We start from the raw sequence: 19,504 nt of genomic DNA on the forward strand, positions 1-19,504 counted from the left end.
ACCCTGGTACTGATTAGTATTTAGTACCCGAGCAGACCCGCGGCAACCTACGCACGGCCGAGCCAACCCGCGCAAAGCCAATAGAGCACATCTTGACTGCACATATAAGCACCTAATGTCTTTAGAATTTAATTTTTGGTTTAAATAATTATGTATTTAAACTAATACCTTTGCACCAATAAGGGAGCCACATCAACACAGGGGAGGCATGAAGATGCGTACTGGTGGAACACTAATATAAATATATCAGATCAGACAATAGATAAATATCTAGAAGCCCATTGTCAGTGAGAAATAATGTTGAGTACCCATTGTCTCAGAAGCGAATCAAGCACTTCACCTATGGGCTATGGTTGCCACAAACCTTCCGAAGAGTAGAGGCTATATATACATTATACATCAGCGCACAATGGACAGCCAACAAATAACACCTCGCATCTACTAGACTGCTATTACAAAACTTCAGGATGCAAAATATCCAATTATGCAAGTGGCATTAAATTTATTATACAAAGCTAGAAAGACAATAAAGATTTTCAGCACACCAAGTAAAAAGAGCAAATTAGGTCATGATTTGTGACAAGCAAGTTAGTTTTATCAACACAGGACAAAAGATGATAAAATTGGGGGTGCAAGAACATAAGCAAGCTATAAACATGTAATAGACAAATTAACTAAGCTACTGCAAAGATATTGTAGCAGTTGTACCTTCTCCTTCTTCATTAACATGGGAGACCCCCCTATATTTTATTTGGATATTGCATTGTGTAGCTAATTAGGTCTTAACAACAAACATTTTAGCTCTTCTGAGATGAAAAAATACTAATATATTCCTTAAGCTAAGAAGATTCAGTTCAGTTGCAGCCAGCTAGCGCAACATCATGTACCGGCAATACCACGACTACGCTTTGAAAATAGAGATACCACCTAAGCCCTCCGATTAGTTGACCAGAATAGCTAACTACTACTGAGTTGCTCTGCAGTGCCATAGTTGGGGGTTGAGCATCCATGGATGCTTTACCTATCCATGCATGTCATCAATGGCAAATAGATTCACACTGGAACAAATATGAAGAAAACAAACACAAGAAACTTTAGAAATTCAGAAACTTGAGTTGGTATGCAGAGTTCTTAATGTAATCCTCATGATCTTTGCAATATCATAGGTGGATTATTTAACACCAGTACTCAGAAGGATCAAAGCAATATGGTAACTAAGTTGAAATGGCAAGGAGTTAAAAAGACAATACAAGATCCACTTTTGTTCGCACCTAGTAAGATCTGAACTGAATTAGGTGGACTTAAATGGGTAGCTAAATAAAAACTACATAAGCAAGAGAGGAGCATGGAGAAGGTTTCATATACATGAATATCACAATGTCATGCTCACAGTTGCCATTTATGGAGGTGTCCAGGACATGAACTCAGACAAAATAGACTACAATGAATTTTAAATAACAAAAATGAATTAATGATCAAATCAGGAACTATTTCATATTGAAAGGAAATGTGAGTTTAAACGTTGTGCTGGGGATGACAGCTTACAAATCCAATGGCACAACATTGCAGTTGCAACTTTACAAACTGGTAGAACAGAGATAAGTGCTACATTATTACAAAGGCATTTATCCCCACTTTCAGGCCATGGCATGTAAAATTAAAATTTAGAATAATAGGAGAGATACCAACTAACAGATGGCTATACAAGATGGAATGGCATAGTGAAAGCAAATATGCTGATAAGTTGCGGATTTGTTTTTCTAATCAGGCACTTTAATAGTAGAAGCAATCTGGTACTGTTAAAGAAACTCATTCTTGAACCAGTATGTGAGAGAACTCAATATAGTAACATTCACACGAACAACATCCAAGAGACTTGCTATTGACTAGCATATAATCTGATTTGGATAATTTGAGATTGAAATCAAGTAGTGGTATATGATCAAAGGTATTTTATGAAATTCCTCAATTATAACTGGAATCTCACCTATGGTTGATGCATTTTGTACCATGCTGCCACAAAATCTTCTAGCTCATTAGAGCTTGCCTGATTAGAAAAGTGAGTGCACCAAAAATGATTAATTAGTGTCCACAAAATCACTAAACAAAATAGAAACCCAAGTGAACATGCTGCAACAGGAATTAATAAGGTGAAAACTAGAAACTTCTAGTTCATTTGCCTGATAAAAGTGTACAGTAAATTAGGAAGTATGGCATCATCATAGTTCATGGAGTTTGCATCATGGACTAAAACAGCCACACCCGACAGTTAAGAAAAAAGAAGGAAAAAATATCAAAGAGAGAAGGGAACACTAATTATAATATAACATTTACTGCCAGATTCACTAACATGATGAAATTTGGCCCAAATGTTTGCTAGAGCTAGCATGTCCTATTTCATATAGTAAATCTAAAATACATAGTATCTTGCAGGAGACGTAAGCTCAAGCATTACCTGTATTGGAAGCATTCAGCTTTATGTTCGTGCATGCATAGGAGTGTTAGCATGCTGTGATTCCTATCTACAGGCATCTTGTAGTTCTCCATGCAACCAAATGTTGTTGTTTAGTCTGCAACTACAAAAATTATTACAATCAAAATTTTCATATTGGTTTGGTCATTTCATTCCATAGTTGAACAAACAAAATAACAGCACTCACAATCCGATGAAACAACATACATTTGAGAGGATGAAGAGTGAGACATTACCATGGGCTTGATTAACGATCTGCCTCAGTTATTCTCCTCTGAACAAACATGCCTGCATCCACCTTCGGATCTAGCTGAGGCAGAGGAAATTGCAATCCCTGAGATTTTAGGGCCAAGATCCAACCCATTTAAAGTTCAGGGAAGAGGACGGGTTAGCTGCTTACCGTGGTGCAGAGAGAGATCCACTCTAGTGGCCACGCCTGGAGGAGAGCTGCAAGGATGGGGCTGACATCGTGAAGCTCCGGCCACACCATCATACATCGCAAGGAGAAATGAATCGAACACAGGGCTGCCTCTGCTCCTCAATAGGGTTCAACATGCGCGATGGGAAGCACACGGGTTTGTGTTATGGTCACCATCATTAGCACTGTCCGACAGGGGCCGAGATGAGGGTTGAGATCTGCTGGCTGATGTCCTCGTCGCCTGTGGCCGCGGTGCCATCCTCGTCTCCATGTGCTACCTCATAGAGAATCTGCGACTTTCTCGACCACTATATTTCAAACAAAACATTAGCACTGAGTAGGCTAGTGCAAATATACATGTCAGCATGAGTCATTCTTTCTCCTGCCCTTCTATGAGTTTAGTACCTAAACATTCATAACATAATCGTCATTCTTTCTCCTGCCCTTCTACCAAACTTGACGTGCCCAAAATAAGATCTAAAAATCAGTAGCCATTTAGTCCTTCATGTTCCATGGCAGGAAAAAATCATAATAATTTCATTATTTAGCACAACCACTGTAGATGTGCAGACAACAAATACAAAACATGTCCTGGCAAAAGCTAGAAGATTAAATACTGATTATGTACACTATCAGTTAGTAAACTCTAGATGGACACCTTCAGCTAATTAAGTAAATTAGAATGAAAATACTATTTGGGAAAAGCAGACACTTCATTTCAGGATTTTAGCAAACCTAGCAGCAAATACCCTTGCTAGAAAAGAACATTTCTGAATATTTGTGCAGCAGGTTCAGGAAATCAATGAAGGCCATATTTGCATTTATATGCGATAATCCTAATTAAAATGCATATATATTCTACAGGAACAAGCATCCAAAGCCAGACATTTCATTGAACTTGGGTTGCATCTAGAAACATAATATCCTGATTGACGCTACTAGTTGGGAATTAGAGCACCAAATCCTTTCCCACGAGTAACTGAAAGCTACATTGAACTAGCATTGGCAAACAAAATAATCTCACCTTGCTGCAATTGAAGAAGAGCTTCTGGCCGCAGGGAACACATCCGGCACTAGAATCATCAAATTGGATCAAGAAGGGGAAGGGGGAGGAGTAGGAGATGGTGCATGTCTCACTCAAGTTGAGTTCAGTAACCATATTGCTTTGAAAGGATTCCAATATAGTCAGAACAGGAACTTGAATCACAGAGCATAACACGTGATTGTCTGTCACATGGTACAGAAGAAACCTCACCTTTTCCACATTGAGACGCTGGCAATCCATGGCCACCATGGCCACCTGCTTGCAGAACGACCACTCTGCACAGGAAGAGAGCGAGAACAAGTTTAATATATTGAAATCTAGAGTAGAGACAACGGACGGAAGCTGCAAACATGACGTATATGTTTTCTCAATTTGACTAGCAAAATCATAGAGACTGCGATAGATCCTGCAGAGACATGACACAATCTAAACATCTAAGGGATAGAATCGACAAGGGCTGAGCAGAGCAATCCAAATCCACCACGCCTGCGGAGAGACGAATGGATCGTCGTGACCAGGATGAGAGACCAGGGGCGAGATCTAGCGAGAGAGAGTCAGGGAAGGAAGGGGAAGGCAGAGCGTGTTACATTCTGAGTCGAGGCCGGAACACGCGGAGGCATTGTTGAGGAGGGCAAGGTCGACGCGGAGGACGTGGGCGTGTGGGACGGCGGGCGCAGAACCGGCGGGCGAGGCAGAGGTAGTCCCAGGCGCCGCCACCGTTGTGCTCCACCTGCTCCTCCAGGCGCAGCAGGCACGCTTCGTCTTCCACCGTCATCACCAGTAGCGACGGGGAGCTGAGAGGGTGAGAGGATGGGGAGCGAGACGTCGCAAGGAGGGCCCTCGGCGGCGGCGAATCTAGGCTCGTGCAGCGGAGGTTGGCGGCGAGCTGGCCTCGTGCGCCGGAGGGGGTGGTGAGCTGGGCGAAACCGACGTCTCCTCCCAAGTACCCACGATCTCGAAATTAGAAAAAAAAAACTAGATAGGATAAAGAGAAGGCGGGCACGGCCGCACGGGAGATGTCGCGGGAGTGCCCGACTGCCCGTGGGTTGGCTCTCGACTCTGGTCTGTAATTTAGGCTGGTTGGCTCAACTCGGGTACTGATTATTATTCAGTACCCAGGGTGATATATAGAGAAGATATATATATATATATATATATTGCTAAAGAAGATGGAGCCTCTGTTGTACGTAGGTACGTACCTGCCACGCCGCCGCGCGAGCTGCTGATCGATGCACCTCTTCTCCCTCCGCCCTCGCGTTCGTTCGTTTAGTGGCAGCGCCGCGCGGCGCGGCGAGAGCTGCTGGAGACGCTACTTATAGAGGACGATCGAGATGTCCACGGTACGGTGGCATATACAGTTGATCGAGATCGTTCAGTACTACTAGCTAGATGGTAGCAGCTTTGTTCATCTCATTGCTTATTTGCTGCTGTTATTTTTTCTAAATTAATCCATTTTTAGCTTGCTTCCTTGTGTATAGAGCGTCCCGCCTGCTGTTATTTAGCTTGCTTTTCCTTGCGTTTAATTTGTAGCGTGGCGTGCTTCTCCTTGCGTCTGCCGTGCCCCTTGTGAGTCACCAGTCACCAACGAACGGTAATCGTGGATCAGGAAATTAGTATCTAATGATGGATAGGACCCTTGCATTGGGTTGTCAAATGGTTTAGGTTTGTTTTATTATCATGTAGAGACTATTTGCCAAATATATACGTTTGGTTCCCGGTATTGGTTGGATTAATTTAATACGACGACCCACCCGTCCGATGGTGACGAAGCCTAGCTAGCTACGTGCAAGCATATGCATATATAGTTCCGTGCGTGCATGCGCAGCCCACCACGTGCTCGATCGGATCGTCTATGCTTGTTGATTTTATCTTCTTATTTAGCAAGACTAAGCCTGAGCCACAACTAACTTACTAAAACTACTCTCAGTCCATTTGTATAGCTACAAGTTCTTTCAAAATATGATGCTGCATGCTCTAGATTTTAAGCTGTACGTGAGCCTGTTGGATGTATAGTCTATTTGTATCCCATCGTACTATAGAATTTACTGATGCCCTGTACAAACTGGGAGTTCTTCAAGCCAGAAATATCAGTCCTAATGAGGAATATGCTATCATTCCCCGCATCAGATTTACTGAGCGCTAGTCTACCACATTGTCAACATTGTACTATTTTTAAGAGAGAGAGAGAGAGAGAAGAAAAGATTGATACGATTGTCAACTTTCTATGAATCATAAAATCAAATATTTATGAAATCATTAAATGAAACGGATTGAATGCGACGATCGAACGAACGGCTGCTTGTGGCCTTGTGCGGGCGAGAATACGACATGGAGGAATCGGAGACGGTGCTAACTGTAATTAACTGCTAAGCAGCTGTCATCACGCGTACAAATAGGTAGGTAGTACTACGCAAAGGCGGCGCGGGAGACTCGCTATCGAGGCCGGCCGGGACTAGCTGAACAAACGAGACGCGGGAGCCACCTTTTGCGTGTTTTGCATGTGTGGGGATAGATAGGACAAGTTACGTACTGCAGGCAGCAGATACATTATTGTTTATTTGATTTGCTGCACCTGCTGTACTCAATGAATCAGCACCTTGAAACTGTAGGTATCAGTGTTGTGTTGGAAAGAATTTTGCTTCCTCTCTGGTTTGTTTTAGATTGATCATTTGAGCAGTATATATGTACTGGGATGATTGGATGAAGGTTAGTTTATACAACCTGATTGGCTGATTTAGAACTCTGCTCATTAACTTGATCGGGTTTTTGTTTGTGGAATACATGTGTGCAAATGGGGACTGTGGGTTGAGATCACCATTTGTCTGTGCCTTTTTTTTTTTGGTATCAGATTTTGTGTCACACTTCTTATTTTCAACCGTTAGTTTCAAGCTTACGGCCTCTGTTGGTTCCATAGTCGCTTCCAAAAGCTAGTGCCTGCATTTTTAGAGTTTCCTACCATATCATTATACACTCCATAGGTAGTCTTCGCTATGCAGAAGAGAATTCTGTTCTCATACACTGTATTCTAGCTCCAATATAATGTCAAATATAACAAATTCCTAGCAATCGGAACACAACAGAATCTTCAAATTTTTAGCTACAACAATTGCAATCATGGTCTACTGTTGATCTTAATAATGTTCTGGAAATTAGTATTGAGAAACGTTAGTGTTGGATTAAGTTAATCCCTACTACTCCCCGTCCAATTGATGATGTATAGGAGGATCATTTTGTTCTGCTCATCTGCAATCATATGGAACTACTAACTGACATTGTTTCAGCTACCTGGCATGTCTGCACTAAACTATCCGTTATCTAGTTCAGTTTTTGAGAGAACCTACTCATAATCCACTATGAAAGAGTGGAGTTCCATAAATTCTGTCTAGAATTTAATAGCCAGGATCTAATACTCCGGTTTTGATGCTGGATTTTTCTCACTGTGGTCCTAGTTTGTTTGTTGGGACTAAAAGGCATTTTTATGATGTTCATTGCAGGTGTTACAGGTTCAGAGTGATGTCTAGGAGTATTTTATTTTGGACACTGCACCAGAAGTAAAGAAGTGCAAAAGAAAATGTCCAACCTCTCATGATGTATCATCTATCATACATTAGGGAATTATCCTTCACATCAAGGATATTGAGATGGAAAACACTTGCTGATATTCATCATATGTGCAGTAATTTAGTCCCTTATATGGTGACACTATGAGCTAGCTTTAGTTTGGGTTTTATTAGCTAGTTTAGTCCCTTCATACTATGAGCTAGCTTCTGATCAAGATGGAACTATGGAAGCAATTGGTGTGACTGTAAAATCTTTGGCTATCGTCAGTATGTAAGGTACCGGACTGGAGTTGGCTCTGAAGCTTACCATTATAATAGTATGTGTAAGGTATTGATCTAGTTTATGTAATGCAATAATCAAATCAGAATTTCAATAGACATACTTGCATTGGGAGCCTCCTCGTACTTTGTATAATTTCCGTGACCCACTTTATACTGTTCATCTCTATCTTAGATTTACAGTTTACCTCCTCCCTGCTTTCCCTCTATTCTCTTGATCACTCTATCTTCTTAGGCAGCACAACAGGAAGCAGGGAGATTTGGCCCGACTCGATCGGCATTGCTGACGGCCGCCGCTCGTATTGGTAGGCCTGAGCGGCCCCAGGGCTGGCCTCTTCGAATGGAACGACCAGTCGGCCACAGGCAAGTGCAACACGTACGGCCGGGGGCGTGTTACGTGCAGAGCTGATCGTGAGAGTACGGTGGTATGCATGGTATCGACTATCGAGTATTGAATGCAATATAATGGCCGGTCGTCCATATTAATTAACTCCGACTCCGAGTCATCAACGTGCAGTGCTACTTAATTTGGACGTGCAGAAAGAAAAAAAAAATCGATCAAAGAGTTGGAGCGTCAACGTTAACTTCTTACAACAATGCCGATCACGTATATAGCACGTCGTCACGGCTACACACGCCAATGGAGGTAGTACATAGGGATCAAATAAAACGCATCGTGACGCATGCAAAACCAATCCGGCCACATTATTATTATTGCAGTTGCAGGTGCTACCCGGGCCCCAGCCTGAGATCGGTCGACTTGGGTCTTTCTGCAAACATCACTATAGTTTGTGTTTTTTATTTCTTATATTTTTTCCTTTTTCTCTTCTTTTATTCACCTAGTAGTTGTGTGATGTTTCTATTTATTTTTCTCTATCGACGTTTCTATTTTTCGATTCTTCTTTTGTCTATATTTTATGAATTTATTTATTTATTTATTTACTAGTTGAGTGCTCGTGCATTGCTACGGATACACATAGAATCTCATAACATATAGTATGTAAAATAAAATCTCATCCATTTATAAACAATTTATTTGACACAAAGCTAAATATTAATCAAAGAAGAAAAGAGACATGTTAGAAATAATATAATGAGTACATTCATCAGTATCATGTCCACGAGTCATCATATATATACTACTTTCTCTTATTGTTCTCAGACTTCTATTACCTAAAATATAAATAAATGCTACAAATGTCATTAATAAAGAACACAAACGTAAAAAAAATATTATAGTTATAGAAAAAAATAGAAGACAATATACTTTCATAGAGTTAGGATCTCTTTGTAGACAATATCTAATATCTAACAAATTTTCCTTAGATCAGGTTAATCGAAGAACTCAAAACAAAATTGAATCAATCAACACACTAGTGAACAGTTTGGATGGATATTGTGCTACACTGCAAACATCACAAATAAAGGTGTCAGCTTTAGCAAGAATCTGGGCATAGATGAAGAGACCAATAGCAACGCAGGGAAGCAGGCATAGCAACGTACGTGTACTGACATAGTCCTTTGTCCAGTGGCACTACAACCTCTTAGTGGCAGGGCATACTTATTTACTAAATGACGAGCTAACGTGACATAACCAAAGATAAGATAACCTATCAAATAATCTTGTTTAAATTAGATTCATACGAAGCAAAGTTGCCAAGAGCCAAAACCATTCCCTACACATTGCTAGGAAATTTTACTTTGCACGAACCCAAAAAAACTATCCACAAAGGAATTTGGATCATTCTATTATGGTGAAATATTAAACTGGTGGCGTAAATATGTGTGATAGCGTCAAGTAATCCCAAAGGCCTAAACCAAAATTTGAATCATTGCTTAAGTGATTTTCACTTCCAATCAAAGTTTAGCAGCTAGAATCAGCACTACCTTTTAGTCATGGAACAATATTTTTTTCTCACAATAAATCAGCATCAGCAACAGCCATAGAAACTACAAGCCGAAGAAAGTAAAGTAAATGAAACTTCTATTGGATTGGCTCAAGCGCTAACTCAGCAATGCCTAATCAAGGCACCAAAAACAAATGATCTATACAGAATACAACATATGCACAACCCATATGTAGAAAGAATGAAACAAAGTATCACATTCACAAATCTCTAATGGAAGCAATGTTAGTGTGTGGACCAAAAGAACCGGTACTCCTATATGTACCAAAAGAACCTATATTTGTGGATGCAGGTTATTTCTTAAGAAATTCATTACTGTGGATATGCCAAATTTGCAACACCTCTATTCTTAGGGATAAAATTTTGCTACCTGTTGCTAATAGTGCTTGAATTGTATCATAGAGTTCTACTGCAGTGCACCCAAAAATTATAAACCAAAAAGATAATATTCATATTCATTTAGATAGATGTGCACTAAAAATTCTAAATCCAACTGGATTTCGATTTAGACTAAGAAGAAAGCAAAAGATTACTCCTGAAATTTGCTCTAGAGCTGTATATTAGAGTTCCAGTGCACTAAAAATTCTAAACCAAAAAACAATATGGATATTCATTCAGATATATGTGCACTAAAAACTCTAAATCCAACTGGATTTTGATATGCAGTGTGTGGTTCAATTTATTAGACATCCAAGATATTCTAAAGCAGGCACAAGTCAAGCATCAGGCATTGAGAAGCTGAGGCTAAATTAGATGGGACTGTCGGAGGTCATTTTAATTACACTATATGTTGGTTGTAGCTGAAATGTGCCGGCTTGTCCCTTCTCTTACGAAGTTGATCTTGAGCGTTTACTCCAGTAGCGTCGTGTGCGCCTCTGCCAGCAGCGACTCCTACATCGCACATTTGAATTTAGTTTTAGTCTCGAGAATATAGGAGCATAGGAATTATTAACCCATTTGGCGAAGTTCAGGTTGTCAAATGAAACACACGATTCAGAGTTCATGTTCTGCTCTTACTAACATGAGTTATATGACAGCATGTGAATTTAGTTTAAGTATGAATATATACTAAGGTACTAATAGAGTACCGATTGCACCTAAAAACTTGTGGTTTATGATACCATGAAAATAGAAACAAATAGCATTGATGCACTTACATAGATTATTGTCAAAACAATTAAGTATACAAAAGGTAACTGAATGTTGCAAGTTTATGCTTTTCTGAACCTAATAACTCTATGCTTTTCTGAACCTAATAACTCTATTTTGCTGTCTAGAAGAGTCTGAAATCAATGCATGACTGAATCATGAAGCACACGTAATTGAGATTCTACAGCCATCAATGTTATTTTTTTCATCTATTTAGGTCAAATATTTTTCGTCGCGCGATCAGTAGCGTGGCCATTCACCTTCTGACAATTTGAAGTGAGTGTTGTTTGTTTGTAGGACATGTGTATTTATATTTTCATCATTCAGGGTTCAGATAGCACTATGCAATTTCTTGTTTCTTTTCCATCCTAAATGATAACCATATACATATATAATTTTTTTCTACCTTCATCAATGAAAACTGAAGGTATTACTTAGAAATTTCTCCTAGTCCCGAGTAGATGATGGAATGATTTTTGTTCTTTGCTACTGCAGGTTGACTCAGATAACTGGACCATGCAATTTCTTATTTCTTCTCCATCCTAAATGACAGAACCATATACATCTATTTTTTTTTATACTTTCATAGTGAAAACAGAAGGCATTTTCCAAAGCAACACAATTAGTCCAGCTTCAGAAAATCGCGACACAGGGGATGTGGCAGCAGCCCAGCTAGACCATCTAGATTATATGCAGAATATTGCTAGTGCAAATTTTGCATACGTCCCATCTATGAAACATTGAACTACTGGTCGTATATGCAGCGCCCAGCGGGAAGACAATAGAACAAAGTACGGGTTACAGATATGTACGTGAACTGACCGAAAGATCTGATGACATATATGAACTCACCTGTAGCATCGAATTGATGAAAGAAGCTGTGGACAGAACCCCTATGTGAGACAATTGCCTTGCCGATGCAGTGTGTGGTTGATGGCCGGCAACAGATGCAGCCTTGGCTCACCAAGGTCTCGCTACTCTAGAAACTTGATCTTCGGGCCTCTTTCAGACTGTTGGGCAACAGATACATCTAGCTAGGAATTTGGAGTGTGGAGACGATGACATCAGGGTCTTTTTAGTTGTAGCAATTTATTTACTACTTTCTATATTATTCATATACTAGCAAAAGTGTCCGTGCGTTGCAACGGAAAAAAGAAAAATTAATTCTAACAACCATAATAAAATCATAAAATATTAAAAAAGTTTTTATTAACAACTTAAAGACTATAATCTTGAATAAACTTGTCATGGGTCTATAAGATAGATTTTTAAGAGACCAGCACTAACCGGGCAGATCTAGTATTAGGTCAATCAAGACTTGAGCCCTCACGCTAGCGCCACGGGATGTATGGAGACCTTCGTCCTCGCTTTAAATTTATAGTCACTAAAGCTTACAATGAAAAACTAAATGTACAAAATGAGGAAGATATGTCTCTCCTAGCATATGTTTACAATTCCACCACTGAGTACTAACTTAAATTGAAGCTTGATCATAATATGACTATTCAAATAATGCATCAGTTTAGAAAAAACAAACTCTAAATGAAATTACTCATAATGAAAAGTTTTATTGAGCTAAAGCATAGGAGCCTTGCCCAAGACTCAAAGAGTATAGCCAGACGTTTTATTATTACAAACCTTGAACCTTGAAGATTTTTTGATAGGAGTATATTTCTTTTTGGATCAGTTAGATTTAAATTGTTAGCTGTGGTTAACATTAACTGTTACTCTGTTTAGATTTCTACCAATACATGCGAATGCTAAAATATTTGTAGACTTATACTTTAACTTTATATATATATACACCATGTCATCTGTACTTGGAACCATGTACTCCGCACATTTATAGTCCACCTCATCAAGGCATCACTAAGGCCTTGTTTAGATGTGAAATTTTTTTCGATTTTGCTATTGTAGCACTTTCGTTTGTTTGTGGTAAATATTGTCCAATCATAGACTAACTAAGGTCAAAAGATTCGTCTCGCGATTTACAGTCAAATTGTGTGATTAATTTTTGTTTTCGTCTACATTTAATGCTTCATGCATGTGCTGTAAGATTCGATGTGACAGGGAATCTTGAAAACTTTTTAGATTTCAAGGTGAACTAAACAAGGCCTAATTCCTCCTCTCTTTCTTCATCTCTATCCACCGTATATACCTTATACCTCTTCCTATCTATATTTTTTATTTTATTTCTCCTCCCTCTCCTTCATTCTTTTTCTCTCTCCTTATCCTCTCTCCAGCCTCACGCACGGTCAATTACGAGAAGCAGCGTCCTCGCATATGGCTGTTCTCAGCGATCCGGTGGTCGGGGCGGCCCCGCGCCATGATCTCCAGTGCCCCCACGGAGGCATAGCTTCCCGCGCCCCTGTGCGTCCCCGGCTGCCGAGACAACGAGCCAGCGGCCACGGTGGTGCTCTGCTCGGCCGCGTAGGGGCAGGTCCATCCGTGCAGTGTCGACCTTATCCTTGGTCCTTCGCCCTTCCTACTCAACAACAAGGTATTGCCTGTGTCTAAGCCAGTTCTTCTTTCCCCAGTAGTTAAGAATAATTTTTTTTCTAAAAAACTCTTCTTCCCCTGCGAAAATCTCTTCTTTCCACGGCCTTTTTGGCACTCGGGTCCAGTGGAGCGGGCAATAAGCAGCGCTGGGGCTACTCCTTCCCCTTAGCACTATCTTTCCTCATGTTTTTGATGCACACTTCTTGCTTCTTCCTCAGATCCGGCGAAGTGGAGCCTTGCTTCTTACTCAGATCCGGCGAAGTGGAGCACTGTCGCCCACGTCCGACTAAGGCGCTCTGCTCCGCCAGCGCCCATCCACTGGCGAGCTCAATCTAGAATTTGTATTGATTTTGTTTCAAAATAGTTGATTTGAAGAGTCATGGTCTTATGGAGCTAGCAATGAATTTATTAATTTGATTTGAGGAGGAAAGGTAGTCTGATTTAGATTCCTATTTTGTCTGGGATTCGATACGTGAGCGAGTTGAAGTGGCGGACAGAACAAAGCGGATAGAAAAATTGGCAGACTGAAATTTTCACAATTTATTATTAGGTATAGATATAGATATAGATATAGATATAGATATAGATATAGATATAGATATAGATATAGATATAGATATAGATATAGATATAGATATAGATATAGATATAGATATAGATATAGATATAGCATATGTTATTTATTCTTTCACATGGAAATCGTGATTCAGATCGTGCCGTGCCGATGCATGTGGCGTAGTAGCGTGTTTTGGCCACGCCACGGTTTTTGGTACGGCAAAAAGTGTTCGATTTAAAAATTAAAAAAAAAAACAACGGTGTTAGATTTGAAATTTGTTTTTAGAAAGGTTTTTAAAAAAATGGTCAAGCGAGAGATGATGGTGACATACTAGCTAGCGGCATTGCAAGCAAGGTCAACGCCGACGCGCGCATCATATACTCCTGCTAGCAGCCAGCTGCTGCGTACCCTACCCATGGTCGTCGCCGTCGCCGCCATGGCAGCCCCCTCGCAGTCGCAGAGCGTTTGCATGATCGGAGGAGATGGAGAAACGAGCTACGCCAACAACTCCCATTTTCAGGTCTCTCTCCATCATCTCTTGCTATCAAATACAACACGATTACAGCTCTTGCTTCTCCTTTTTTGTCATGCTGTTATAAGTTAACGTACGTACGCGTGTCTGCTCTCTGCTGGAGACTATAGAGTGGTGCGCAGAGCTTGCTGAAACCTCTGGTGGAGGAGGCTATAGCCGCCCTGTGCAGACCGGCCGTGCCATGCCGCGTCGGGGTGGCAGACCTCGGCTGCTCCTCGGGCCCTAACGCGCTTGCTCTCGTGTCCGCCGCCGTCGACTCCCTGCGCCACCATCACCGCCGCCGTCGTCTTGGGTGCCAGTCGTCATCGTCACCAGAGCCCAACCGCCGCCGACGGGCGGAGATCAGCGTGTACCTCAACGACCTCCCGGACAACGACTTCAACCTCGTCTTCAAGGCGGTGCCGGCGTTCCTTGAGAAGCACATGGGAGCATCAGGCGGTGACGACGACGACGGCGATGGCGATGGGCCGCTGGTGCTGGTGTTGGGTGCGCCGGGGTCCTTCTACGGCCGCCTCTTCGCCGCCCAGTCGCTGCACTTGGTGTGCTCCTCTTTCAGCGTCCACTGGCTCTCCAAGGTTCCACAGGAACTGGCGGATGGCGTGCTGGTGAACAAGGGCAACACATGGGCGGGGAGAACGAGCACGCCGGCCGTCGCCGCCGCCTACGCCCGGCAGTTCGAGCATGACTTGTCGCTGTTCCTGTCGTCGCGGGCCGAGGAAATCGTGCCAGGCGGGTGGCTGGTCCTCTCGGTCGCCGGCCGGCCGGGGAAGGACCTGTCCAGCCAGGACCGGCAGTCGGAGTTCACCGCCGAGGTGCTCTGCGACATGGCGGCCCGTGGCGTGGTCACCGCGGAGGACGTCGACTCGTACAACGTCCCCTTCTATGCCCCCTGCGCCGACGAGCTGCGCGCCGCGGCGGAGCTGGAGGGGTCGTTCGAGGCCGTCCGCGTGGAGAGCCACGCCGTCCTCACCTGCGACGGCGACCCGGCCAAGAGCGCCGCCATGGCGAGGTCTCTCCGCGTGATCAGCGAGTCCACGCTGGTCCGGCATTTCGGCCGGGTGGACGACGTCGGGGGCGAGTTTGCCAGGGCGGCGGAGGCGCGCTACAGAGGCCCTCCCGCTCCGGTCATGGAAGGCGTCGTTCACGTCCTGTCCCTCAGGAGAAAATAATTAAGCTCAGGATCGTCACGTCCATGGATGTATGCAAGACATGGCCGACGACGTCGAGAGGCTCGCTCATCGTCACCATGGAAATGGCCGATGCTGACGCCAATGGACAGCGTGCATAGAATTTTCTTCCCTAGAGGCGTGAGGGTATAAGTTAAAATTTCATGCATGTCTCGTTACCTTCTTTGTTTCTTCACTTTAAGTCTCTGTAATTTGTACTCTGAATTTCAACAAAGTTCCAGTAGGGGGGTCAAACCCCTCCTGTTCCATCAAAAAAAAAAAAAATAGTGTCTCCTCCCTTTACAAGGTTGTTCAAGGTCTATGAATGACTTTGTCAAATAATTAAGCGTGTGTCCGTTCATTGAAACATGAGTCTAAAATTTAGAACACAGATATAAAAAGGTCATTGAAAACATGGTGAAAGATGCTAGAGTCTAAATTTTGTTATTGTTGTGTTAGGTTTGGTCTAAATTGGTACTCCCTTCATTTCAAATGGTAAGTCATTTCGGCTTTTCTAGTATCACGTACCAGCGTAGTTCCATTTCTTTGTGCAGCGACGATTCGAGAGCCCAAATGGATCCAACGACGCACTTGGAGGTCATGGTTCCTGATGGTGGACGACCCCAATGTCCGGAGATTCGTTCCACTACTTCCTCGACATGGCAGATGTCAATCGTATTGGGCATTGCAAAGTAGAATTGCTATTGCCTGAGTCTTGATTTCCTTGATTGAAAACATCTTTACCCTGGCTACCTAGCTTCGTGTCGCACTTTATGTATTGCCTACCCGCTTGCTTGCATTTTACTTACATCATATTTACAAATATGCCTTGTTATATGGGATGTGATGATAGTGTGCCACCATGATGGCGCTTCAATTCACATCAACAGTCCAAAATATGTTGTATCGTGTCGTACCAAAATACCATGCTACGGGCCATTCTAGTCCAAGTCTCAGCTCTACATCTACTTGTAACCTGCAATCCGAGGACGTTGGGTACAGCATGCAGTTACAACTGTGCCATCGGTGAGACATGTTGGTACTGACAGAAAAACAAAGCAAATGCTTCTTCTGTGTGGACAATATTACAGTGAACTTTAAACATGCGTAGTAAACCAGTAAAATTTCAAAATATCATAACAATTTTTGTAAGGAATGTAATGTTTAAATCTAGCTCAGTTGGTTAGAGGAACCCGGCGGCACTCCTTAGGTCCAGGGTTTGACTCCCTATGGAAGTGAATTTTTAGGCTAAGGTTAAAAAATCCTCTCGTTTGGGCTGTATTACCCCCCGCAGGTCGAGTTTTTTTTTAATATGAAAAATACAAAACTTCATTTTTTTTTTGTTGTGCCTGATATATAGAAAAGTGTTATGTGCTGTTTTATTTATTTCAAATTCAATGTTTATTTGTCCAAAAATCATGAATTTTGCACAGTACCTTTGTTTCTTTGACATCTTATACTGTGGTAAAGTTTTCATCTCCAGAGAACTTGACAATATTTTCTAATGAATTCAGTTTTGTTTCTGCATGGTTAATCTATATAATAATTATAGTTACTTAACACCCTTAAATTAAAATCCAAGTCGGATCCAACATTTCAAATGCCAACAAGAAATTGTTGCCTGCAAAGAGGCATCACACTGACACAGCGGCCACCTCCAACCGCGAACGCGCGGTCCATCTTGTCTGCAACACTCGTCCGGCCCCACACGTCAGACTCTCCAGCTTATCCAAGAAGACGAGTCCACCACAGGGTGCACTGTGCACGCTCCACGGCCATCCATGGCGATGGCGCCCTATCCAGTATTGCAGCAGCAGATCCACCTCGGACACGCCAGCAAGCCCACGGCTACAGCTTCAGTTCACCATCACGGGCATGGAAACCCCAACGCCGACGCAGTGGCGCCGTCGCTCCGGCGAAGCTTCCCGGCCGACGCGCGCGGCCTCCGGGCGCTCATCAAGGTGCTGCCCACGTCCTCCGCTTCGGCGGCGGTGGCAGTGCACGCCCACGCAACAAAGCTCGGGCTGGACCGCGAGCGCACCGTCCGCAACGGCCTCATCGCGCTCTACCTCGCGTGCGGCGAGCGCGCGGCCGCGACGGCGCTCTTCGACGCGTTCCCGGGCGACGGCCCGGACGTGGTTTCCTGGACGGCCATGGTGACCGGGCACGCGAGGCTGGGCTTCACCCGCGACGCCGTGGCTCTGTTCTTCGCGATGCTCGATCTGGACGACGGCGTCTCCGTCGACGCGGTGGCCGCCGCCGCGGGGTTCGCGGCCTGCGCGGAGGCGAGGGACCTCGCGCTCTCCCGGGAGGCGCACCGGCGCGTCGCGGCGGCGAGGGTCGCGCTCGATGTCGTGGCGTGGAACGCGCTCGTGGACATGTACGCCAAGTGCGGCGACGTAGCCGCGGCGCGCCAGTGGTTCCGGAGGATGCCGGTGGCCAAGACCGTCGTGTCCTGGAACACCATGCTCGCGGCGCTCGCGCGCGCCGGCGAGCACGGCGAGGCGCTGGCTCTGTTCCGGGAGATGCAGCGCGCCGGCGTGCGCCCGGACGGCGCGACGTTCGTGGCGGTCCTCGGGGCGTGCGCGCAGCTCGGCGCGCTCGACACCGGACGGTGGGTGCACGCGTACATGCGCCGGCAGCCGGAGCGCGACGCCGACGCCGTCGTTGTCAGCAACGCCCTGCTCGACATGTACGCCAAGTGCGGCGCGGTGGATCAGGCCGCGGCGGTGTTCGACGGCATGGCTCGGCGTGACGTGTACACCTACGCATCGATGATCGCGGGGCTGGCCACGCACGGCCGCGCCGAGGAGGCCCTAGCGCTGTTCGCGGCCATGCGGCGAGCCGGCGGCGTGCGGCCGAACGGCGTGGTGCTCCTCGGCGTCCTCTCCGCGTGCTGCCACGCCGGGCTCGTCGACGAGGGCCTCCGTCACCTCGGCGCCATGGAGGATGCCTACGGCGTGGCGCCCGGCGTCGAGCACTACGGGTGCGCTGTCGACATGCTAGGCCGCGCGGGGAGGCTGGACGAGGCTGAGGCGCTCGTCGCCGCGATGCCCGTGCCGCCCGACGCGCTCGTCCGGGGCTCCCTCCTGGCGGCCTGCCGAGCGTGCGGCGACGTCGAGAGAGCAGAGCGGGTGATGCGGTGGATGGCGGCTGTGGACCGCGACGGCGAGGCCGGCGACCACGTGCTCATGTCGAACATGTACGCGTCCGAGGGACGGCATGTCAGGGCGCTGCAGCTGAGGAAGCAGATGAGGAAAAGCAAGATCGTCAAGGATCCCGGCTGCAGCTCCATCGAGATCGACGGCGTCGTGCATGAGTTCCGAGCGGTTCCGGCCAATGCCATTGCATGATGTGAAACAGATCGTCTTCTACTCAAATATATGAATGGGATTTGTTTAGAAACATTCTGTGATGATGTAACAATATAATAGTCAATCAGTTAATGCCTACTGCAGGGAAAAACGCCATAAGGCTTATACTGAAGTTAAGTATTTGAACAGAACTCTTTTTTTTAATCTTTTTTCTACGTTATCTAAGTTGGTATATACGTTGACAAAGGATTGGTTAATTTGATGGTTACCGAGGCACTAGGCCCATGCCTAAAATATCTGAGTGTAGAAGAATTTTAAAAAGTAAAAAGCACGATTAAGTGTGTTAGCCACTTATAATCTCTATATAATATCATTTAAACTACTCACATTCTTATTTCCTAGCATACAAAATTATCAATGACGGTACATTAGATTTGCGATAATGAGTTAATACCAATATATTTCCATCTTAAAAATGTCATGGATTTTGAGCCATCGGATCACCATCCAATGCTCCACATCTATCTCTTTTTTCAAACAAAACAAGAAACCCTAATCTTCTTCCCCCCACCCGACCACTTCCCAATCTCATACTACCATAGTCAT

At 44.2% G+C, this 19,504-nt stretch overlaps 2 protein-coding genes and 1 long non-coding RNA gene across 14 annotated transcripts; 2 read left to right on the top strand and 1 right to left on the bottom strand.

The window, feature by feature from the left end:
• LOC110431288 lies at nucleotides 52–4,989 on the bottom strand. 11 transcript variants are annotated; one of them, XR_002448747.1, is made up of 6 exons: nucleotides 4,524–4,989; nucleotides 2,874–4,211; nucleotides 2,710–2,783; nucleotides 2,456–2,576; nucleotides 309–2,047; nucleotides 52–221 (listed from the first exon to the last, which is right to left on the bottom strand). It is a non-coding gene; the product is annotated as an uncharacterized LOC110431288 (long non-coding RNA). The 11 variants fall into 11 exon arrangements; XR_002448746.1 differs by having other exon boundaries at nucleotides 52–232; XR_002448752.1 differs by lacking the exon at nucleotides 52–221 and having other exon boundaries at nucleotides 751–2,047; nucleotides 2,874–3,199; nucleotides 3,297–4,211; nucleotides 4,524–4,986.
• Nucleotides 13,029–15,951, top strand: LOC8069015 (salicylate carboxymethyltransferase). Of its 2 annotated transcripts, none has more exons than XM_021448893.1 (3): nucleotides 13,029–13,331; nucleotides 13,549–14,406; nucleotides 14,529–15,951. In XM_021448893.1, exons 2-3 carry the CDS (start codon nucleotides 14,302–14,304, stop codon nucleotides 15,585–15,587), a joined length of 1,164 nt encoding a protein of 387 aa, XP_021304568.1. In that variant the 5' UTR covers nucleotides 13,029–13,331; nucleotides 13,549–14,301; the 3' UTR covers nucleotides 15,588–15,951. The 2 variants fall into 2 exon arrangements, with proteins under 2 accessions (XP_021304568.1, XP_021304569.1); XM_021448894.1 differs by having other exon boundaries at nucleotides 13,582–14,406.
• On the top strand, nucleotides 17,172–19,102 carry LOC8069016 (pentatricopeptide repeat-containing protein At1g08070, chloroplastic). The gene has a single exon (XM_002436321.2). It carries the CDS (start codon nucleotides 17,366–17,368, stop codon nucleotides 18,935–18,937), a length of 1,572 nt encoding a protein of 523 aa, XP_002436366.1. The 5' UTR covers nucleotides 17,172–17,365; the 3' UTR covers nucleotides 18,938–19,102.

This window comes from Sorghum bicolor, chromosome 10 (genome assembly GCF_000003195.3).
Source record: "Sorghum bicolor cultivar BTx623 chromosome 10, Sorghum_bicolor_NCBIv3, whole genome shotgun sequence".
NCBI lineage: Eukaryota > Viridiplantae > Streptophyta > Magnoliopsida > Poales > Poaceae > Sorghum > Sorghum bicolor.